Source organism: Pan troglodytes, chromosome 8, assembly GCF_028858775.2.
Source record: "Pan troglodytes isolate AG18354 chromosome 8, NHGRI_mPanTro3-v2.0_pri, whole genome shotgun sequence".
Classification (NCBI taxonomy): domain Eukaryota; kingdom Metazoa; phylum Chordata; class Mammalia; order Primates; family Hominidae; genus Pan; species Pan troglodytes.
This window is the reverse complement of record NC_072406.2, coordinates 134151600-134175674: the sequence shown is the minus strand read 5'-3', so window position 1 is coordinate 134175674 and position 24075 is coordinate 134151600. Positions and strand designations below refer to the sequence as shown.

Here is a 24075-nt window from a genome sequence, read left to right as displayed (position 1 = left end):
TCTGGTATGATGAAAATGACCTAGATCTATACAGGACTATAAGCATTCATCAAGCTCTCAAATTCAGACAACTCACAGTATGTATCTGATACCAATAAAAAAGGAATTAGAACAAAACTATAGAGACACTAAAAAGAGAGTGATTCCCAAGAATGTGGAAGGATGGAGGGAGGGGAATGGGTGGAGCCTAAGGGGTTTTTAAGGCAGTGAAACTAATATCATAATGACGGATACATGACCTTATGCATTTGTCAAATTCATCAGAATGTACAACACAAACTGAACTTTAATGTAAACGATAGTAAGTCCTCAATGTTGTCCAGTGGTTCTTGGAAACTGCAACTTTGAGCAAATAGTTATAGAGTAGGCTCTCCAATAATGTGGTTTTGTTCAATGTAGTTTTCAGTAAAATGATGACAAAAAAACTGGTCTCATTATACATCATTTCACTTAAAATTGCAGTTTCTAAGAACCTATTAATGACACTGAGGGAGAACTTACTGTATAGACTTTAGTTAATAATAATGTATCAATATTGGCCCATTAGTTGAAACAAATATACCACATTAATGTGAGGTGTTAATAACAGGGAAAACTGTATGGAGGAGGGAAGTGTGCATGGGAACTCTTTTGTAATAGCTACACGATTTTTCGGTAACCTAAAACTGTTCTGAAAATAGCCTATTATTTTTAAAGTGCATATACATATATAAAAATTATACACACACACACACACATACACTTTTTGTTGTTGTTTGAGACAGAGTCTCGCTCTGTCACCCAAGCTGGAGTGCAGTGGCATGATCTTGGCTCACTCCAACCTCTGCCTCCTGGGTTCAAGCGATTCTTCTGCCTCAGCCTCCCAAGTAGCTGGGACCACAGGCACACACCACCGCACCCGGCTAATTTTTGTATTTTTAGTAGAGACGGGGTTTCACCATGTTGGCCAGGCTGGTCTCAAACTCCTGACCTCAAGTGATCCACCTGCCTCAGCCTCCCAAAGTGCTGGGGTTACAAGAGTGAGCCACCACGCCTGACCACACACACACATTTCTTTAGGGGTGTGTGTGTGTGTGTGTGTGTATATATATATTATATAATATATATGTATAATATGTATAATATATATAATTTGCATATGTTTTTTATAATATATATGCACACTTAATATACCACCTAACAAAATATAGCTATCTCACAATCAATAAAGAAAAGAACTAGAAAAAAAACAGAAGAGTGTGAGGAAAACACTAATATTTTGAAAGCCATTGTCTGCATATGGTAGGAGCGTTGGTGATTTTTTCCTCTCCACTCTGCACTCTTCGCTATGTTCCAAGTTGCTACAATAAATGGGTATTATCTCCTAATGGAAAAATACTCCTCTTCCCCTGTTGTTTAAAGCCTCAAATGCTCTGTTGAAACCAGAGGAGCAGAAAACAGACACACACCTAATTCAGCACATGATCTTCCTTTTCAGCCAGTGTCAAAAGTCAGGAGCTCACTCCTCCTCTCCCTCCCACTCTCCTCTCTGTGTTTACTTCCTGCCAAAGATAAATAATGAGTCAGAAGCAGGACAAGGAGGGGCGGAGGCTGCTCTCCGCTCTGCCCGACACACCCTGGCTGGGCAGGAGCCTGGGAATTGATCTCAGAGTCCTCCCAAGTTTGGAAGGAACAGAGCAGGCCGCCTGGGAAACACAGGGCTCGGTCTGTAAGAGCTGGCCCGGGCCGATGTGCAAAACACAGCTTAGATCTTTCTGATTTTTCTTTTTTCTGCTAAGAACTGACCCTGTTTATAGGAAAACTAAATGTTAAGGATTGACCAAGGTTCACTTTCTAATTATGGAGACCAGAACACAAACACTTCAGACACCTGTGAGAGTCAGTTACGAGTCTGGGTTTCAGGTGGATCAAACCAGCCTCGGTTCTAGTCCCCGCCCTGCCACATTCTGTCTGTGTGACCTAAAACAAGTTCCTTAACCTCTCTGAGCCCTGATTTCCTCATATGGCCCCCTTGGGTCATCTACAGCCATCCACACAGAGCTGCCGGGTGAGGTGATGTGTGTAGCCCTAGGCCCAATGCCCAGCCTGCAGCAGACCGATTCCACAAATGACAATGAAACGGAGGAGTAAGAAACATCCTGGCCTTCCATTTAAAGCCCATTTAGTTCATTTTTTCAAACCATCTTTCTAAACCCTTCCCCATAGCTGCTGCTATCCACACCAAAGATGTTTTTGTTCTAACTAGGAGTTTGTCTTCTGAAAAAGCCAAGAGGTTGAGCTTAATATTATGCTACACCTCCTATCTCCCATATGTAAAGAAGCTCTGGGCCGGGCACAGTAGCTCATGCTTGTAATCCCAGCACTTTGGGAGGCCGAGGCAGGTGGATCACCTGAGGTCGGGAGTTCGAGACCAGCCTGACCAATATGGAGAAACCCTGTCTCTACTAAAAAAAAAAAAAAAAAAAAAAAAAAAAAAATTAGCCGGACGTGGTGGCGCATGCCTGTAATCCCAGCTACTCCGGAGGCCGAGGCAGAATCACTTGAACCCGGGAGGCGGAGGTTGTGGTTAGCCAAGATGGCGTCATCGGACTCCAGACTGGGCAACAAGAGTGAAACTCCAGGCGTGGTGGCTCATGCCTGTAATCCCAGCACTTTGGGAGGCCGAGGCGGGCAGATCACAAGGTCAGGAGATTGAGACCATCCTGGCTAACACAGTAAAACCCCGTCTCTACTAAAAAATACAAAAAATTAGCCAGGCGTGGTGGCGGGCACCTGTAGTCCCAGCTACTCGGGAGGCTGAGGCAGAGAATGGAGTGAACCCAGGGAGGCGGAGCTTGCAGTGAGCGGAGATGGTGCCACTGCACTCCAGCCTGGGTGACAGAGCGAGACTCCGTCTCAAAAAAAAAAAAAAAAAGCCACTCTGACATGTCCTAAAGTTTATGTGTCTAGTCCTTCTTAAATTCTGTTTCCTGTGGATCTACGATAGGGACAGCTGTTCTCTGCCTGGGACTGTCTTTTCCCCATAATCCTCTACTTCTACTCAGTTTTGGAGACCCAGCCCCAAGAAACCTCCCCTGGAGACCTCTCCTGGTTCTCCCCAGCAGAGCCAGCCCCTCTCTCCCCGCCCCTGTGCTCCCAGAGACCCCACCTAGGGCATTTAGCTTGTTCTAGAATTATTCATTTGCATGCCTTTCTCTAGACTGGACTGGACATCTTGCTCATCTTTGTACCTCTGGTCCAGCCCAGAGCTTGACCCGTAGTGTGTAGTGGGCCCGTGTTGATTAAATGGACTAAGACACCGACCCCCTAAAAAGGCTGGGGTGCTAAGGAGCTGGGCATGGAGCAGGAAATGAGCTGTCCCTGAAGCAGAAAGGAGAACTCTGCTTTTCTCTCGAAGATGCCAGGCCCTCCTGGGATTCCCCCAGCACAAGCCCGGGTCTGTGATAGTCGGCACTTTGTCCTGACAGCTTCACCTGGCACCCGTAGGATTTCCTCCTGGAGCCCAGGTCTGTGGCCGTGGAACTCGGCAGACACACCTGACCTTAGTGCTTTTCACATCTCAGCATATGGTCCCACCTGCCCAGTCGCTCAAGCCAAAGCTTCAGGAATCTTCCTCGATTCTTTTCTCCCTCCTTTTTTTTTTCTTTTTCTTTTTCTTTTTTTTTTTTTTTTTTTTGAGACGGAGTGCAGTGGCGCCATCTCGGCTCACTGCAAGCTCCGCCTCCCGGGTTCACGCCATTCTGCTGCCTCAGCCTCCCAAGTAGCTGGGACTACAGGCACCTGCCACCACGCCCCGCTAATTTTTTTTGCATTTTTAGTAGAGATGGGGTTTCACCGTGTTAGCCAGGATGGTCTCGATTTCCTGACCTCGTGATCTGCCCACCTCTGCCTCCCAGAGTGCTGGGATTACAGGTGTGAGCCACCGTGCCTGGCCCCCCCCTTTTTTTTTTTTTTTTGAGATGGAGTATCTGTTGCCCAGGCTGGAGTGCAGTGACATGATCTTGGCTCACTGCAACCTCCACCTGCAGGGTTCAAGTGATTCTCCTGCCTCAGCCTCCCAAGTAGCTGGGATTACAGGCATACGCCACCACGCCTGGCTAATTTCTGTATTTTTAGTAGAGACAGAGTTTCGCCATGTTGGCCAGGCTGGTCTCAAACTCCTGACCTCAAGTGATCCACCCACCTTGGCCTCCCAAAGTGCTGGGATTACAGACATGAGCCACCGCACCCGGCCTCTTTTTCTTTTTCCTTCTAAAGCCAGTCTATCAGCAAGTCCTGGCATCTCTAGCTCCACTATATCCAAAATATGGAAAGCTGCTCACATTTTCTCCACTTTCACTGGTATCTCAGTCCATGCACTCTCAATGGGCCAAGACCATCCCTAGGTGGGGTGAAAATTGGTTCTTGAGAGGTGAAAAGAGCCTTAGATATTACAATAGTCTGTGGCCTCAAAGGCCATAGCACAGAAACATATACAGCATTCCTGTGGTATTGAACTTTCTTGGAGAGGGAAAGGCAATGAGGAATAAATGTCTCTAAGTTCCTTGCAGGCAGCCAGGAGTGAGTGGCAATAAAAACAAGCTTGAGAAACCCTGCCCTAGTTCCAGGTACCACATCTTGCTTGGGGATTTGCCTGGGGCTCTACCTGGGCCCCTTCTTTGACCGCCTGGCCCCAGTCTTGCTTGCATCCCCAGCACCAGAAGGAAATCCAAGTTCCTCACCATGGCCTTCAGGGTCCAGGCTTGGCTGATCAGGCCCCTGCCCACCTCGCCATCTCTCACTGCCTCAATGGTCACCCATTCCTCTAAAGCAGGGAATTCTTCCTCCTTAAGCCCTTTGCAAGGCCTGTCCCTCCACCTGGAATGCCTGGTCCCCTAGGTCTTCCATGTCTGCCTTTTTGTCATTCCAGACTCAGTTCCTATATCACCTCCTTCTCTGGCCATCTAATCCAGTGGTTCTCAAACCTTAGGAGTGCCAGAATCCCTGGGCTTGTTAAAACACACATCACTAGGCCCCACCCTGAGCTTCTAGTTCAGTGAATGGGAGTGGGGTCAAAGTTTTGCATTTTTAACAAATTCCCAGGTGATGCTGAGACCACTGGGCCAGAAACCCCACTTTGAGAATGGCAGGTCTAATCTAAAGTAGCCACTTTCCCTGTTACTCTCTAGCTTGACACCCTGCTGGGTACCTTTCAGAGCCTCCATACCACCCAAAAGTGTCTCTGTTCTATTTGTTTCCTTGCTCAATGTCTAACTCCTTAACTACAGTGTATTTATCCACCGGAGCAGAGCTCCCACGGTGCGTGCTGCCAGCTGCATCCTCACCACCTAGTGCAGGAGCAGGCACAGAATGGCTGCCCAGTAAATATTTGTTGGAAAAAAAAAGAGGAGAGAACAGGAGAGGGGGCATGAGTCTGTATGCGAATTATCCAAAGCGCAAACAAAAGTTAGCTATCCTTATTGGCCTGGGGGTAAACCCTGGTCAGTGTCTCCCAAACTTGCTTTCTCGTGAGAATCTCATGGGATTCTTACTACAAACACAGATTTAGGGGTCTCATCCCAAATCTACTGGCTCAGACTCTTCAAGAGGGGAGGGGGGTGTTCAGGAAATGGGTACTTTAACTGATATCCCAGGCAATTCTGATAAAGTGGTCCTGGCAATAGCTCACCATTCCTTAAATTTCCCTGCTCAGAAGAATCACCTGGGGTGCTTATTAAAAACACAGATGGAGCCCGGGCGTGGTAGCTCACGCCTATAATTCCAGCACTTTGGGAGGCTGAGGCGGGCGGATCACAAGGTCAGGAGTTCGAGACTAGCCTGACCAACATGGTGAAACCCCGTCTCTACTAAAAATACAAAAAAAAAAAAAAATTAGCCAGGCGTAGTGGCAGGCGCCTGTAATCCCAGCTACTCAGGAGGCTGAGGCAGGAGAATGGCTTGAACCCGGGAGGTGGAGGTTGCAGTGAGTCGAGATTGCGCCACTGCACTCCATCATGGACACCAAAAATGAAACCGTGTCTCAAAAAAAAAAAAAAAGCAAAAAAAAAAAAAAAAAAAAACACAGATGGGGCTGGGCTCAGTGGCTCACGCATGGCCTAGCTCTCACTTTAGATGTCCCAGTGTTTAATGTTGGATCTTTCTTTTGGGTTCTTGATCCAGAACCTTAGAGTCTTCTTGTCAACTGAAGAATCATGAGGTTCATAAATTTGGGGAGGAAAGCTTATTTCTTATAAAGAGTTGCAGTGGCCAGGCATGGTGGCTCATGCCTGCAAATCCCAGCACTTTGGGAGGCTGAGGCAGGTGAATCACAAGGTCAAGAGATCGAGACCATTCTGGCCAACATGGTGAAACCCCATCTCTACTAAAAATACAAAAATTAGTTGGGCATGGTGCTTCGCACCTGTAGTCCCAGGTACTCGGGAGGCTGAGGCAGGAGAATCACTTGAACCCGGGAGGTGGAGGTTGCAGTGAGCCAAGATCGCGCCACTGCACTCCTGTCTGGCGACAGAGTGAGACTCCGTCTCTAAATAAATAAATATATAATAAAGGGTTGCAGCCTGCAGGCTGGCCATCTATCCTGCAGGCTGGAAAGCGACAGAAGCGCTTCTGCGCTTTGCAGCAGAAGCCGGAAGCAGGCACTTGAGGTAGGGAAGTTTGAGACTGGAATTTATGCTGAACAGGCTAAGTAGACACATTCAACAGATTATAGGAAGAGCTATGAGTATTCATGAAGAGGGGCGTGCATGCATAGTAAGCAAACAGACATGTTACACCCCATGCTCACTTTGTGGTGTAGACAACATTTAAATGCGTTAAAATTAGGCTTTATACATTAAAAGGTGACGCAGAGGGTGCGAAGGCACTCAAGGTGCCAAACCACTCCATGGCGGGTGGTCTCTTGTGTGGAAGGAATGCTGGTCAGTTGTTGTGTGGAAACCACAAAAGGGAAGGGGATCTGGCTGAAACCAGTGGTGGAGCAAGTCTTTTGAAAGGGCTGGTTTGCTTGTTTCTGCTGAACCCTTAGGAAAGAAAGTCTAACATCAGCTAGCGAGGGAGCAGGTATGGGAAGGTTGTCTGACCTCCATCCTCTCAGGGCTCCAAACTCAGTTTTTGTTTTTGTTTTTTTGAGACGGAGTTTCACTCTTGTTGTCCAGGCTGGAGTGCAATGGCTCGATCTTGGCTCACCCCAACCTCCACCTCCTGGATTCAAGCCTCAGGTTGAACCCTGCCTCAGCCTCCCAAGTAGCTGGGATTACAGGTGCCCACCACCATGCTTGGCTAATTTTTTTTAATTTTTTAATTTTTTATTTTTAATAGAGACAGGGTTTCTCCATGTTGGTCAGGCTGGTCTCAAACTCCCGACCTCAGGTGATCTGCCCGCCTCAGCCACCCAAAGTGCTGGGATTAGAGGCGTGAGCCACCGTGCCCGGCCAAACTTAGTTTTTAAGGCTTCTTTAGGGTCCCTTTGGCCAAGAGGGAGTCTGTTCAGCTGGATGGAGGGCTTAGGATTTTACTTTTATTTCTCATTCTTTGACTCCACCTCTTCCGCCCACACCCAGGCAGTCACCGGGTTCTGTGGGTTCTCCCTTGGGATTCCTTCTGGCCACCATTCCTCTACTACAACAATATCCCCTAGTGCCCCTTCCAGCCGGCACCCTCCACCCCTCCAGTGCACCAGTCAGTGCCCCACCCTTATCTTCAGAACATTTTCCTGGCATGCATAAGCCCTTGTTTATTTTATTTTATTTTTATTTTATGTTTGAGACAGAGTCTCACTCTTGTCGCCCAGCTGAAGTGCAGTGGCATGATCTCACCTCGCTGCAACATCTGCCTCCTGGGTTCAAGGGATTCTCCTGCCTTAGCCTCTCTGGTAGCTGAAACTACAGGTGTGCACCACCATGCCAGGCTAATTTTTGTATTTTTAGTAGAGATGGAGTTTCACCAGGTTGACTAGGCTGGTCTCAAACTCTTGACCTCACATGATCCACCGGCCTTGGCCTCCCAAAGTGCTGGGATTATAGGCGTGAGTCACTGTGCCCGGCCCAGCCCTTGTTTAAAAGCAAACAAACCACAAAGCACTTCCCTAGCTTCCAGTTACCTTCAGGATAAAATCTCAACCCCTCTCCTGACTGACAGATTCTCCTCAACATGGCGCCACTCCTCATACCTTGTTTTCAGTGAACGTCACCACCTGGGTCTGCACTCACTTCCTGCTCAGCCCTAGAGAGGTCCAGTTCAGGAATTCTGCCCCTGCCTGGAATGGCCTCTAGAGCCTGCCCCTTTCACTCAAGCTCCCTCCACCCCTGCCAGGAGACCCTCCTTGTCCACTCCAGCTCTCAGGGAAGGCTTCTTCTGAGCCCCAACAGCACTGGGCTGAGGTGGTCACACAGCTGCGTGGCAGAATGCAGCAGTCTTCATTGTGTGGTCTCTGGACCAGCAGTACTAATACCTGGGAACCTGTTAGAAATGCTCCTTCCTGGCTGGGTGCAGTGGCTCACGCCTGTAATCCCAGCACTTTGGGAGGCTGAGGTGGGCAGATCACCTGAGGTCAAGAGTGCGAGACCAGCCTGGCCAACATGGTGAAACCCCGCCTCTACTAAAAATACAAAAATTAGCCGGGCATGGTGGCAGGCGCCTGTAATCCCAGCTACTTGGGAGGCTGAGGCAGGAGAATCACTAGAACCCGGGAGGCGGAGGTTACAGTGAGCTGAGATCGCACCATTACACTCCAGCCTGGGCGACAAAAGTAAAACTCTGTCTCAAAAACAGAAAAAGAAAAAGAAATGCCCCTTCACAGGCCTCACCACAGACCTGCTGCATCAGACTCCCCAGAGGCGAAGCCTAGAAATCTGTCTTAATCTGCCTTGCAGGTGATCTTGGTGCCCACTCAAGTTTGAGAACCATCAGATAACAGCTAAGACTCCAGGCTGTTGAGTTTCCACTCTCCTTCATTCAGTGACAAAGTGAGACAGGGTATGGACGGGACTTGGCCCCCACCAGGACTCTACTAGACCTTGCATACCCCATCCAGTGCCATCCCCGCTGACCAAGAGACCTTGAAGAAGCTAAGGTTAGCAGCATTCCACCATCTTACTCAAGGGAGTTAACCCTATTGCCCGCATGCGCACAAGTCCAGAATGACCCATCTTCACCCACTGGCTCATCATAATACCAAAATTCCCACCCAGGTGGGGCTTATCTGCCATTTTTTGGGTTTTGTTTTGTTTTATAAACCTTTATTTTGCGTTCAAGGGCACAAGTGCAAGTTTGTTACATAGGTGAACTCGTGTCATGGGGGTGTGTTGTACAGATTATTTCATCACCCAGGTATTAAGCCTAGTACCCATTAGTTATCATTCCTGATCCTGTCCCTCCTCCCAGCCTCCTCCCTCCAATAGGCCCCAGTATGTGTTGTTCTCATCTACGTGTCCATGTGTTCTCATCAGTTAGCTCCCACTTATAAGTGAGAACATGCAGTGTTTGCTTTTCTGTTCCTGTGTTAGTTTACCAAGGATAATGACCTCCAGCTCCATCCATGTCCCTGCAAAGGACATGATCTCCTTCTTTTTTATGGCTGCATATCTGCCATTTTTTGATCATGCAATGCATGGCCTAACACGTTCTTTCACTGTGCCTGTGCACTCCGCGCTCTACCCCACACATGTAGCGACGCTCCCATATCTCATGCTTGTTCACGTCACCCTTCTTCACTTTTTTTTTTTTTTTTTTTTTTTTGGAGACGGAGTCTCACTCTGTCACCCAGGCTGGAGTGCAGTGGTGCAATCTCAGCTCACTGCAACCTCCACCTCCTGGGTTCAAGCAATTCTCCTGCCTCAGCCTCTGGAGTAGCTGGGACTACAGATGCATGCTGCTACACCCAGCTAATTTTTTGCATTTTAGTAGAGATGAGGTTTCACCGTGTTGCCCAGGCTGGTCCCGAACTCCTGAGCTCAGGCAATCCACCCACATCGGCCTCCCAAAGTGATGGGATTACAGACGTGAGCCACCATGCCCTGCCCACCCTTCTTAAAACACCAAAAAGACCTGTCCTCGGGGAGCCAGCCGGAGAACTTTGCTCCAGCGCTATCTCCCTTGTGTTCAAACATAAGCCCCTCACAAAGCCTTGTTTGGGAGATCTGTTTGGTCTTGTGTCAATTACCATTGCCTGGGAGCCTAAGCACTGTGGTCAGAAACCAAAGGCGCCGGGAATTCAGCTAGGAATCACTCAAGGTCACTCCCTGCCTGATTCTCACTCCCTGAGAAAAGCCAGTCATCTCGAAACACTGCCCTTGACCTTTTTCAGAAGAAGGAGCACAGGAAATGGAAGCACAGGAAATGGCCAATGACCAACAATTTTTGACCTACCTAAATGGTAATTTCCTCTGGTACAACCTAATATTAATAGCTCCATTATCTGGCAAAAGGTTGTAAGATAAAATCGGTTGTGTCTTAAGGATCTAAAAGGAAAAAGCTGCTCAGTCCCTGGTTGATGATATCCAAGGAGGGCGGACCAGGGACCAGTCCAGACTGGGAATCAGCTGTACTGCTACATCAGCTGTACTGGCATGGACACTGCTGAGCTGAAAGAGATGCTACTGGGGTTAAGCTTCACCCTAGGAGGCTGGGATCATTCTCCCTCAAGAACCCAGGGGCCTGTGCATGGATGGTCATCAGGGAGGCAACTCCCAGACTCTGGATGGTTGAACTATGCTGGGCTAAGTTACAACAGCGCCACCACGTGGCAACCGGAAAAGCAAGACAGTTGAATTGATGGGACCCCACTCTTCCTATTGAAGAACTTTGGGGATGAGTAAACCCCATGTTCTAGCATAATTCAGAGGGCGGGAAGAGCCTCGAGGAGAAACAATGGACTTTCTACCTCTAAGGTAGATTACATCATGCTCCAAGCCTCAGTTTCCTCATCTGTAGAGTGGAGATAATGCCTGGGCAGAGGGACCATCTTTGGGAATATTCACATATGCATTGTCCCTATATTCTTCCCTCGCTCCATGCCCAGCAGGTGGCCACTGCAGGCCCTTCTGTGTTTTTTGCCTCTGGATTTTTCCAAGTAGAAAACAGAAAGAGTTGCAGGTCAATGCGTCTTCCCACCTTTTGTAAAAACTTACATCCTTTGAAGAGAAAATGCTGGTTGTCCAATGAGGCCAAGGGACAGATGCCTCAAGGCCAATGCGCCTGAGAGTGGAGAGAAAGGGCCCTGAACAGTGGGGAACCTCTGAGAGTCCCTCTCTACTTCCAGACCGTGTCCTCCGGTTCAGAGGGGAATGAGCAGGGAGGGTGCTCGAGGAAGCAGTCATGGGCTCCCAAAGCCTCGCCAAAGATTTCCTCCTGCCTACAGTTGTGGAGAAGCAGCACAGTCCCTCAGCCTGAGGGGCAGTGTGGTCACTGGCATCACAGGGAAGGTGCTGGGGTTGGGGAGGGAATGGATGATGGTCTCAATGCACCAGGCTCTGGAGAGAGAAGTCCCAAGGATGGCTGCCCTGGGTGATATGGTTTGGCTGTGTCCCCACCCAAATCTCATCTTGAATTCCCACGTGTTGCGGGAGGGACCTGGGGGGGTGATTGAATCATGGGGGCTGGTCTTTCCCATGCTGTTCTTGTGATAGGGAGTGGGTCTCACGAGATCTGATGGTTTTAAAAACGGGAGTTTCCCTGCACAAGCTCTCTTCTCTTTACCTGCTGCTATCCACATAAGATGTGACTTGCTCCTCCTTGCCTTCCACCGTGATTGTGAGGCTTCCCCAGCCACGTGGAACTGTAAGTTCTTCATTAAGCCTCTTTTCTTTGTAAATTGCCCAGTCTTGGGTATATCTTTATCAGCAGTGTGAAAACGGACTAATACATTTGGCATACCCACCAGCCTGGCAGAGTAAGGACTCAGGATCAGAACCGAATAGGTTTTTTAAAAAATGCAATGATCTATTGCACACACAGAGCATTTGGCATAGTGTCTGGAACCTATATGCAAAATGGACGATAAATGCTCTTTATCCTTGTTGGTGACGCCAAGGACGGGTGACTCACTGAAACCGCACACAGGAGCCCTGCTCCGTCAGGAGTGATGGACTCACTGTCAGCCCTTGCAGAGTAGGAGGGCCTGTTCCTTCTCGATAGATGGTTTCTGAGTTAGTACAGGGCCCTGCACTATAGACACACACACATTTATGGAGGAGAATCATGTTTTTAATTGTGAGCAGGAAGCTGCTTTTTTGAATGTGTTCTTGGAAGGCACCTCTTTTTTTTTTTTTTTTTTTTGAGGCGTAGTCTCAGTCTGTCTCCCAGGCTGGAGTGCAGTGGTGCGATCTCGGCTCACTGCAACCTCCACCTCCTGAGCTCAAGCGATTCTCCTGCCTCAGCCTCCTGGGTAGCTGGGACTACAGGCACACACCACCACGCCTGGCTAATTTTTGTATTTTTAGTAGAGACGGGGCTTCACCATGTTGGCCAGGGTGGTCTGGATCTCCTGACCTCGTGATCCACCCACCTCGGCCTCCCAAAGTGCTGGGATTACGGGCACCTCTTTTATGCTCAATTTGCATGCCAACGAGAGGCAATTCTTCAAGGGAAAAATAATAATTGACTAAAGCTGGGGAACAAGCAACAAAAGACATTTGAGCTGCTGCTACTCTTCAGTCCAGCTGTGACACAGGCCTCGAGCAATTCCCAGGCCTCAGGAGATCCCAGGACCTCACCAAGAGGGAAAGAGAAGAGCTGGACCCTGGGCCTCAGCCACAGTGGCTTCCCTTGTGTGGGATTCCAGAAAAGACAAATCCATTCACTAGTTTCATAGTCATCCAGTGCCAAGTCAGAGGTCTCATTAGAACCAAAGACTAAAACCTTTGTCCTGTGACCCTGATGAAAAGTTCATGGAAATGGAACAGACACGGGGGTCTGGGGAAGTTGAGGAAGCACCATCTTTAGCAGAGAATAGAGATCAAAGGTGCTGTTTGAGGGATCATTCTGATTCCCTCAGCAAAAAACACTCTGCCCCATCTGATTGCCATTTCCCTAAAGAAATCCAAAGCTCCTGCCAAGATGCCCCAAGTACTTCCTCTGGAAAGCCACATAGCCCAAGCCACCCACTTCCACGCCCCAGGCATGAAAATTCCTGCCACCAGGGGTTGCGCTGACTTACCCAAAGCAAAAAAAAAAAAAAAAAGTCACTTTGAGTCTCAAGGTTTTGCAAAGCTATGAAGTAGCATGTGAGTCAAAGTTGCATTGTCTATGACAGGGGCCTATCATTCCATTTTGCATTTTTGTTCCACAGAGTTCCTGCTCATTTGCTTCCCTTAAGGCCTGTCATGATACACTCCTGAGAGCTGGGCTCCAATTTTGCAGGGTTTTTCTGACCAAATCCATGGGCTATTTGTGAGTTGAACCCACAAGCAGTTATTAAGTGCCCCCAGCGTGCCTGGCCTGTGTCCATGCTGGACACCAGGTGCTCGAGTCTGCTGGACTACTGCTTGTATCCCCTAAAACTATGAGTGTGGGGCCAACATGGGGAGAGGCCCAGGAGAGAGCCCCGGCAGGGAGCCCTAGGGCCTGGCTGTGGCTCATAACAAGAGCCAGTGACCAGCCAGGCATGGTGGCTCACACCTATAATCCAGCACTTTGGGAAGCTGAGGCGGGTGGATCACCTGAGGTCAGGAGGTAGAGACCAGCCTGGCCAATATGGTGAAATCCCGTCTCTACTAAAAATAGAAAAAATGGCTGGGCATGGTGGCGGGCTCCTGTAATCCCAGCTATTCGGAAAGCTGAAGCAGGAGAATCGCTTGAACCCACGAGGTAGAGGTTGCAATGAGCCGAGACCGTGCCACTGCACTCCAGCCTGGACGAGACTCCATCTCAAAAAAAAAGGAAGTGACTGATGGGCCACCCCCGCACTGGCCACATCCCACTGCCACAGTTGGTTTCTGGGATTCATCCACCAGCCTCCCTGGGACAAAGGGCTTGGGTGGCTTTGGTAATTGTGTTCTCAGTCCTCTGTTTCATGGTCCAGTGCCCGCAATGGCCACCACACTGAGATACAGACTCCACTTAGCCACGGATTAGACACTGATAAACCCCTGGGAACCCTTGATGTTTTCCATTTTAAGTTCTGACAATGAAGATACTCTGGAGTGTGGCTGGAATGGAAGTCTATAATTACTAATTTCATCTTTGGGCAGGCAATCAGGATGAATTTTTCAATCATGCAGGCCTAGCCAGTCACAGAGAGGTCTGTGAACCACTGCTTGGAACATCTCACCACTGAGGACGATACCATGTGTCTAAGGGTCCAGTTTCCAAAGCAAATGGGGCAAAGCTAATGCTGGAGCCGGCAATGAGCGGGGCAGTCCTTGGGCTGCATCAGTCCTCCAGAGCTGGCCTCCTACCTGGACGCGTCTCTGTGGTCAGGGCTTCCGGGCGTGTCCTGCTGCTTCCTTTTTATATTCTGACTGTTCCCGGGTGGCTGCGCGGACCTTGGAGTCTGAGCTGATAAAGTCCTCTGAGCCAGGAGAAAAAGAAATTGGAAAGGAAATCAGATAGGAGTCTCTGAAAACACAAAAACATTTATCAACAGGGCACCCACCACAGCATTCAAGGTAAGGTTGTCCACTTGCTCTGCCGTCCAGCGAAACACCTACTATGTGCGGCACTGAGCTAGGCCTTGAGGATATATGGCAGCAAAGCAAAGGTGGCTGCTGCTCTCATCCAGTGGGGAAGAAACAAAGTCAAACAAGCAGTTCCAACTGAATGCTTTAGTAGAAAAACCAAAACTGGGGACACCTACCACACTTTGGGGTCACTTGCGCCCTAGGAGAAGTGGAGCATTTAAACTAAGACTTGAAAGTGTGCAATTTGTTTGTGGCACTCCTGAGATGAAAACACATTTTCCTCCCTCCACCACCGATGGCTTCACATACCAGAATTCAGCTGGAAACCTAGGGAAAAAAACTAACCGGAAGAAGAAAACCATGAACGCTTAGAAATCCGGACCCAACCACTTGGGATCCTAACCACTCTGAGAGTTGGTCACCTTTTCTTTCACTCCAGGATAAGCTTGTCCACCAGTTAGTTGATTTGTTGTTGTTGTTTTTATAAACCATATTCCTACAGACTAGTTGATTTTTAAAACCAGGATGCAAAAATATAAGGCTCAGTCAAAACTTTAAATCACAGGACAGAGATGAGATTTAAAATTAAAAAAAAAAAAACAGAACCTCATTTAAATGATGCTATTTTAGTATAATATAAAAATCAGAAGAAGGGAAAGGGCTTTTGTAAGCTCCAAGCCATATTTCCCAAAGCAGTGGTTGTCTTTCATTTTGTTTCCCCAGCGGCGACCCTGTGCCCCCACCCCAGACAACATGCACCCCTTGTTCTGGCATGGGGTCTGCCTTCTTTCAAGAACAGTTCCACCCATACCCTCCATCCCTGAGGTTCTCATGGAAAATGCCAGTCATAGTGCCCCATGTCCCTGCCCACTGGAGTGTACATGAGACTCAGGTCAAGCCAGGACCTTCTACGGGATTCCCTGAAGAACCAGGGCAGTTCTGGTGGGGGTTCTATAGAAGGTGAGTCGGGAAGTTACCTGCAGCCTTGTTTCCAGCTGTGGTGGACGAAGCCGCCACAGAAAGAGATGGCAGAGCTCGCAGGCAGAGAAAAGCCGAGATGCCAGGCAGAGGGAGCAGCCCTGCTGGGGCCAAGGCCTCATTCTGCCCTAGCCATCTGGGAGCTCTATGATGAGGCCGCATGCATTGCCCTTTTCACCTTAGCAGGTGGGTACAAGCTGAATTTCTGTCACTAGCAACTGAGAGTGCATTCCCCGGTCCACCTCTCATCCAGATGAGCTGCACCAGATCAGCTTGGAGGAAAACAAAGTACTCCCTGGTCAAACACCTTTGACAAGTGCTACATAATATAGGCCTCCTTTAGAAATTCACAATGCACATTAGCATAGTAAAGATTCTGAGTTCTACAGCAGAATAACTTACTGAATTTTAACTCAGAGTTTGCCAGAATTTCTTGACCACAGGACTCTGTTTATGTACCACAGTTTAACATCTTATAGAACTCGCGTTACATGGAACACACATTTGAAGATAGCACAAGACCTCATTTCTTTCTACCTTGCTTAAATCTAGCAGATGGTGCAAATCTGTACGACAGACATTCCCTAGCCCATGGGCACCTTTGTGAAAATCAGAAGGTGGCACTCTTCTGGGCCAAATGCATGGCCTGGGAGCAGACGATGCCATTGTGTGAATTAGAAACTGCCTCCCCAGCCGGGTGCGGTGGCTCATGCCTGCAATCCCAGCACTTTGGGAAGGTGAGGTGGGAAGACTGCTTGAGCCCAGGAGTTCGAGACCAGCCTGGGCAACATGGTGAAACCCATCTCTACAAAACAGAAACAGAAACAAATAGGGGAAAGGAAAAGAAAGGAAGAGGGAGAGAGGGAAGGAGAGAGGGTAGGAGGGAAAGAAGGGAGGGAGGGAGGGAGGAAGCAAGGAGGAAAGGAAGGAAGGGACAGAGGGAGGGAGGGAGGAAGGAAGGAAAGGGAGGAAAGGGAGGAGAAAAAAAAATAAGGCTCCATTCCTCCTGTCACGTTGCTCACAGTCTAGGGAGACAGACCCCAGTCCCATGGCCGCAGGGGTGTGCACACAGAGGGCACCCAAGGAAGATAGTAGGTATGGCTCCTGCCTGGAGGTGAAGCAGACAGCCCCCAAGGTCCCCCAGGAAGGGAGGGTCCCCACTCATCAAACTCTACCAACCTCTAGCCTATGGATTTTGTAAATTAATCTTGACGTTTCTGCAGGACATGTGAAAGCAAATCATCTGCCTAGTCTGCAGCTGGGGACTTCCTGAGACCGTCAGACTTGTTGGATGGGCTGTAGTCCTTGACCTTCAGACACCAGCCCGAAGAGCAAGCTAGCTTTGGCTAGGGTTCCCCTACCTGGTGCATTTCCCTGAGTGGTTGGCTATCTGTGTTCATCCCATTGTGTCCAAAGGTAAAACATAAAAGATGCTTCATCTCTCAGGTACCCATACGGTCTAGTGCTAACATGAACACTACAATGCAAAAATTTTCCTTCATTTTAGCTGAAGGATAGAATGTGGGGGAAAGAGAACAACAGCAATAAATGCTCCTGTTATTGAGCACTCACTAATGCCAGGCACTGGGCCAGTATCTTTCCATGAACTATGTCATTGAATTTGCACAACTGTCTTAAGAGAAAGATGGATATTTGTGTCCCTGTTTTAGAGCTGAGGCTCTGAGAGGTTTAGTAACTGGGCCAAGACCACACAGCAGTGGAATCTAGACATAACCGATTATCTCTGATCCCAGAGCCAGGACAAGGCATCTCTGTTTGATCCCTTCCATGGAGCAGTGTTGAAGGAGGCAAAAAGAGCTGAGGATGATTCCTCACACAAGAGGGGGCTGCTGACCCGGGGTTGGCTTGACCTCCATGCAGGCTGAGCCATTCCCTTAACGAGTGCCCCTGCCCTGCCCTGAGGGGCCTCAGCCTCTTCATCTGTGCATCCAAGAAGACAATCATCCCCATAGGACAGTATCAAGACCATGGAAACTTTAAATCACCTTAAGTTCACACTCTATAATCCTCATTTTCAGAGAAAGATTCTTTTTTTTTTTTTTTTTTTTTTGAGATGGAGTCTCGCTCTGTTGCCCAGGCTGGAGTTTGGTGGCACCATCTTGGATCGCTGCAACCTGTGCTTCCCGAATTCAAGCGATTCTCCTGCCTCAGCCTCCTAAGTAGCTGGGACTACAGGTGCCCACCACCACACCCGGCTAATTTTTGTATTTTTAGTAGAGACGGGGTTTCACCATATTGGCCAGGCTGGTCTCGAACTCCTGACTTTGTGATCTGCCCGCCTCAGCCTCCCAAAGTGCTGGAATTACAGGTGCCACCACACCCGGCCAAGATTCTTTATCTATAAATTATAAATCTTTGGAAGCATGATTCTCACATTTTACTATAATAACTCAAGATTACAGAGTGAGTGGCATTTTTATATCAGGGTCCTGCATTTTTGAAATTTTAACCCAATTCCTACTTGTCTGACCGCCATGCAAACCTCAGCTCCTAACACCTGAGGCCAGGCCCCCCTTTCAATCACAAGATGACCTGCAGTAAAATATTCTGCAAATAATTTAACAGATAAATCTCATGCCCAGTATTCCATGAGCAAGATTTCTTTTAATTCTGGAAAGAAGACAAATAATAGCCCAGACAGATGCAAACAACAGATGGAATAAGGAGACAGATCTTTGCTCCAAGTCCAGGAGAAGAAAGGGACCACGGGCTATATTTCCTCAGGCAGACGGACTATAACAAGGGCTTGGATTTGTCTTTGAAGAAAAAAACAAAAGGCAGGCGTCTCTCCCTTTTCAGCTCCACTTCTCTTTCTTTTTTTTCTTTTTTAAATTATTATTTATTTTTATTATTATATTTTGAGACAGAGTCTCACTCTGTCACCCAGGCTGGAGTGCAGTGGCGAGATCTCGGCTCACTGTAAGCTCCGCCTCCTGGGTTCAAGTGATTATCCGGCCTCAGCCTTCCGAGCAGCTGGGACTACAGGCGCCCACCACCACGCCTGGCTAACTTTTTGTATTTTTAGTAGAGACGGGGTTTCACCGTGTTAGCCAGGATGGTCTCAATCTCCTGGCCTCGAGATCCACCCGCCTCGGCCTCCCAAAGTGCTGGGATTACAGGCGTGAGCCACCACACCCAGCCCTATTATTATGATTTTTGAGGTGGAGTTTTGCTCTTGTTGCCCAGGCTGGAGTGCAATGGCGCGATCTCGGCTCACTGCAACCTCCGCTTCCCGGGTTCAAACAATTCTCCTGCCTCAGCCTCCCGAACAGCTGGGACTACAGGCATGCACCACCACACCCAGCTAATTTTGTATTTTTTTTAGTAGAGATGGGGTCTCACCATGTTGGCCAGGCTGGTCTCGATCTCCTGACCTCGTGATCCACGTGCCTCCCAAAGTGCCGGGATTACAGGCATGAGCCACGGCGCCCAACTCACTTCTTTTTCTAATAGAAAGCTAATCTGCAAGAATGATACTAGTTCTCCCCAACAGAAACATATCTGGATGGAGTTAAAAGCAACAAAACTATCTGTATGAATGGCACATTGCACTTTTCAAAGCTCTTTGACATCCATTTGATTCTTATAAAATCCCCGTGAGCTATACCGGGCAGGTAAAATCATGTTTTCTATTTTCCAGATAAGAAACAGAGAGGCTTGCCTTCTGCCCTCTGCAAGTCTCCCACCTTGAAGTCCAGTGCTCTTTCCGCAAGAATACTGACACCCAGCATTTACACAGCACTCTTTCTGCTACGACAGCAGCAACCTAATTATTATGAACACTTTCTGTGTGTCTAGTACTGCTCTTTTAAGTGCTTTACATATTTAAACTCATTCAATCCTTAGAGCCCGATGTTATAGCTAAGAATACTGGGAACAGAGAGGTTAAGCCACTTGCCCAAGATCACACAGCTTGGAAGTGGTGGAGCCAGGATTTGGACCAGGATGGTTTGGCTGCAGAGTCTGTGCTCTTGTCCCTGCCTTATGCTGCTTCACCATACAGTGGAATTCGTTGCTTTATGGTCTCTGCCATTTTGCTGCTATGCTCCAAGGAATTATAGCAATTGGACATTTGAGAATAATGTGGTATAGGAGCCTAGATTTGATGCCCAGAATAGCACCTGGCACAGAAGAGGCAGTCCATAAATATTTGTTGAATGTATGAAAAGTAGATTATTCTTATTTAGTCTGGTGGCCATGTCTGCAAATCGAAGGACGTACCCTCAGCCCTGGGAGCTCTCACTTTTGCCACATTTCCCAGTGCTTTTGAATCCCCCTTCCTGTTCCCCGTCTCAGAGATAGTCTTAAGCTCTATTGCTTACTGGATTCCAAAGGACCTGTGTGTCAGCAGGCGTCACTGCAAAACAGCATGCATTTCTAAAGTTACCCTTTATACTTCCAAATCGCAGGCTGGAAAAACAATTGGCAAGCCTTACAGGACACGTGGACTCGCCCAGTTGCTTCTTCAAATCTTTCCTTCGCTGCCATTGCTTGAGTAAACAAACAGTCTTTCGTTGGCTCTGGGACACTCCAGAGCCTGGAGTCTATTTTAAAGCAATCTTTAAACACTTACAGCAATTTTCCAGTCCTAAAAAATATACTTTGTAAAGAGCTAAAGCATTTCACCATAAAAAAAAAAAAATTCCACTTACCTCTTAAACGCTCCATCACTCTAGACCACTGCTTACTGGTCATGCCAATAGAGTTAATTAAACCATGCTTAATTAACATGGTTAGATCATGACCAGAGTGTCTGCCTAAGTCGCCCCCTCTTTGAACGAGCTCCTTGGGAGCAGCTTGACTGCAGGTGAATGCTGGGAATCAGACCAAAGGTCATCCCCATGGCATGAGGAATCGGATTTCAGAAACAACTGCCAGGCTGGCCAAATATGGAGGATGAACACATGCTCTGTGCTAGAGCCAGCCGGCTGCCCATCTTCCCTGTCAAGGGAAGGCAAGTGCTCACACCAGTTCTGCTAGACCATCCCAAATGTTTCTTCCCCTCCAAGGGGGTACAAAAGATTGACGAATACAGGTTGCAGAGGACACCTCAGCCTAACCTAGCAGGCACTCTGTCAGGCCAACAAGCGAAAGACTGCCAGGGTGGGATTTCAGCTTTCCGCAAACGGAATGTTTTCTGATGTGATACAGCACAATAGAGCAGAAGAAATGAATAAGCTTCGAAGTCCGAGAGAGCTGGGTTTGAGTCCTCACTCTTCCTTTAAAAGATGGAAAATAACAGAACAGAGTTTGACGTGTGTTTTGATGATTATGCCTCATGAATAGTAAGGGCTGGGTCTAGGTTCTGGGTAGACGCTGATGACTAAAACAGGCATGGTGTAAAATGTTAACTTTAGGAGAAGCTGGGGAAGCATCTATATGGGAGTTCTCCGTACAATCTTTGCAACTTTTCTATAAATCTGAAAATACTCTAAAGTAAAATTTGGCCAGGCACGGTGGCTCATGCCTGTAATCCCGGCACTTTGGGAGGCCGAGGCGGGCAGATCACTTGAGGTCAGGAGTTCGAACCCAGGCTGGCCAACATGGCGAAACCTCATCTCTACTAAAAGTACAAAAATTAGCCAGGCGTGGTGGTGGGCACCTGTAGTCCCAGCTACTCAGGAGGCTGAAACACAAGAATCACTTGAACCTGGGAGGTGGAGGTTGCAGTAAGCCAAGATTGTGCACTGCAATTCAGTCTGGCAACAGAGTGAGACTCTGTCAAAGAAAGAAAGAAAGAAAGAGAGAAAGAGAGAGAGAGAGACAGAGAGACAGAGAGACAGAGAGAGAAAGAAAGAAAGAAACAAAGAAAGAAAAAGAAAGAGAGAAAAAGAAAGAGAGAAAGAAAAAGAAAGAAAGAAATCTTAATTATAAAAAGAGAGACATGGTTCCTACTACCCTCATGGAATTTTGAATTTAGTGAATGAATGAATGATATTTAGTAAACGATATCTGCCTTCCCTTCCTCAGAAGCATTTGGGTCACAAGCGGTGGCCATTACCCTAAAAGGACTCAGGAACCTCAAAGATGTAAGAGGTGACATGTTCTGATGTCTTTAGTTTGTAGGGGGCAGACTAAAGGCTTCAAAAACATACCCAATGTTGATGACCTGTATGTATTTAATATTTTAGAAACAATATGATTTAAAGAGAATTGGATGAGGTCAGAAAACCCAAATCCATGTGCCCTTGGTCAGATCAGTTCCTCTCTCCAAGCCTCTCGCTCTCCGTCAATAAACTGGGGACCACAATCTCTGCCCTTCCCTACCTCAGTGGGTGATAGGAATGCCTTGTAAACAACAACTGTACAAATAAAAGGGAGAGTCTCTTTATTCAAAGAGCTGGGCATGTCAGGATGGCCTGTACCATGCTGTGATGTTTACTTGATTATACTTAAACTGCAGACATAAACTTTATTTCTTTTGCCCCTCTAGAATCCCTGTATCCACTCATTTTCATGCTACAGCAGCATGGTTTAAGAACGAGCAGGCAGGAAGCTGAGTACAATTGTTCTGAAACCCAAGCTTTACTGCTTATTTAGCTGTAAGTCTCTGGGTTCTACACCTCAAGTACCGTATCTGTAGAATGGGGGTCATAACTGCAGGGTTGTTCTGAAGGTTAAATAAAGGACAAGGCTAGACCACGTAGACACTGTACATGCTGGTTGTTATTGTATAAAGAAGAAACAGATTCAAAACTCATTAATGAAGAGCCCCATTGGCTATCTCAGCTTAGAGCAAAAGCAGTTAATCAGAAGTTCAGGCTGGGTGCAGTGGCTCAAGCATGTAATTCCAGCACTTTGGGAGGCTGAGGCGGGTGGATCACTTGAGGTCAGGAGTTCGAGACCAGCCTGGCCAACATGGTGAAACCCCATCTCTACTAAAAATAGAAAAATTAGCTGGGCATGGTGGCAGGGACCTGTAATCCCAGCTACTTGGGAGGCTGAGGCAGGAGAATCGCTTGAACCCGGGAGGCAGAGGTTGCAGCGAGCTGAGACTGTGCCACTGAACTCCAGCCTGGGCGACAGAGTGAGACTCTCTCTCAAAAAGAAGAAAAAAAGGCCATGTGCAGTGGCTTACGCCTGTAATCCCAGCACTTTGGGAGGCTGAGATGGGCAGATCACGAGGTCAGGAGATCAAGACCATCCTGGCTAACATGGTGAAACCCCGTCTCTACTAAAAATACAAAAAGTTAGCCGGGCATGGTGGCGGGCGCCTGTGGTCCCAGCTACTCGGGAGGCTGAGGCAGGAGAATGGCGTGAACCCGGGAGGCGGAGCTTGCAGTAAGCCGAGATCGCGCCACTGCACTCCAGCCTGGGTGACAGAGCGAGATTCCGTCTCAAAAAAGAAAAGAAAAAAAAAAAAAGAACAGCTCCTCCCAAAGTTAACATTTTACACATTTATTCAGAAGATGCATCTGGCCAAAACCTGGAGCCGTGCTGTTCACACACTTGAGTAATCGTGCCAGTGAAAACTAGCACCGACCCTCCGGGCTGGGGGAACCCCACAGCAGGGGCTGTGGGAGCAGACAGGTGACAGTAAAGAAACTCTCTGCTGTCAAGGCCGGGTGCTGTGGCTACACCTGTAATCCTAGCACTTTGGGAGGCCAAGGTGGGTGGGTTGCCTGAGCTCAGGAGTTCGAGCCTGGCCTGGGCAACACAGTGAAACCCTGTCTCCACTAAAATACAAAAAAGTAGCCAGGCATGGCGGTGTGCACCTGTAATCCCAGCTGCTCAGGAGGCTGAAACAGGAGAACTGCTTGAACCCAGGAGGCAGAGGTTGTAGTGAGCCAAGATCGTGCCATTGCATTCCAGCCTGGGTGACAAAGCAGGACTCTGTCTCGTTACAAGAAAAAAAAAAAAGAAAGGAAACTCTGTGCTGTCATGAAGATTGAATTAATTCTTGCTGCTTAACTTGTTCTTTGCTCAACTTCTTTCACATTAAACACAGTTAAAGCAGCCCAGATGCCCACCTGCAGCCTGTGGAATATTGGGAAATGCTCCCTGTCCTGCACTGGCTGAGTGTCGCTGTAATGCTGAGTTCCTCAAGAGCTAAAGAAGGGACCTTCAAGTTAACCTTAGAGCACCAAGCATAGCTTTAAACAAGATGTGCACATATATATGGCACTTTCCTCTGTCAAGCAAAGTAACAATAACCACACAGCGCCTGAGCAACAGACAACCTCAGCCTTTCTTGATGACCAGACCCTGGGGACGGCTCGCATACACAGATTCTCCTGTCCTCCTGGTCCTCTGTTCCTCAGATGTCCACATTGCTGAGGTCTCCTCCAGGAGCAAACCTCATTCAGACCACATCTTGTACCCGGAGCAGGGACCCGACCCGGGGAGACCTGCCCAAGCTGGGGGAGGCGTGTCTGCTGAGCTGGCTCTGGGTCCTTCTGATGTCACCTACTTCCTGCTCATTTGCAGCTCTGAGCTCAAACATCAGCTCCTCAGAAGCGCC

The 24075-nt window shown here is 48.1% G+C and overlaps 1 protein-coding gene across 18 annotated transcripts in view; it reads right to left on the bottom strand.

Moving 5' to 3' along the window:
- Positions 1–24075, bottom strand: part of TACC2 (transforming acidic coiled-coil containing protein 2) — a 258017-nt gene that overhangs the window by 187625 nt on the left and 46317 nt on the right. For all 18 annotated transcript variants that reach the window (XR_010147040.1, XM_063782189.1, XM_054660567.2 and 15 more), the window contains one exon: positions 14394–14506. Coding sequence is in view for 17 of the 18 variants with exons in the window: in XM_063782189.1 (XP_063638259.1) it covers positions 14394–14506 (113 nt within the window). In the remaining variant the exon portion in view is untranslated. The remainder of the gene's footprint in view (positions 1–14393; positions 14507–24075) is intronic.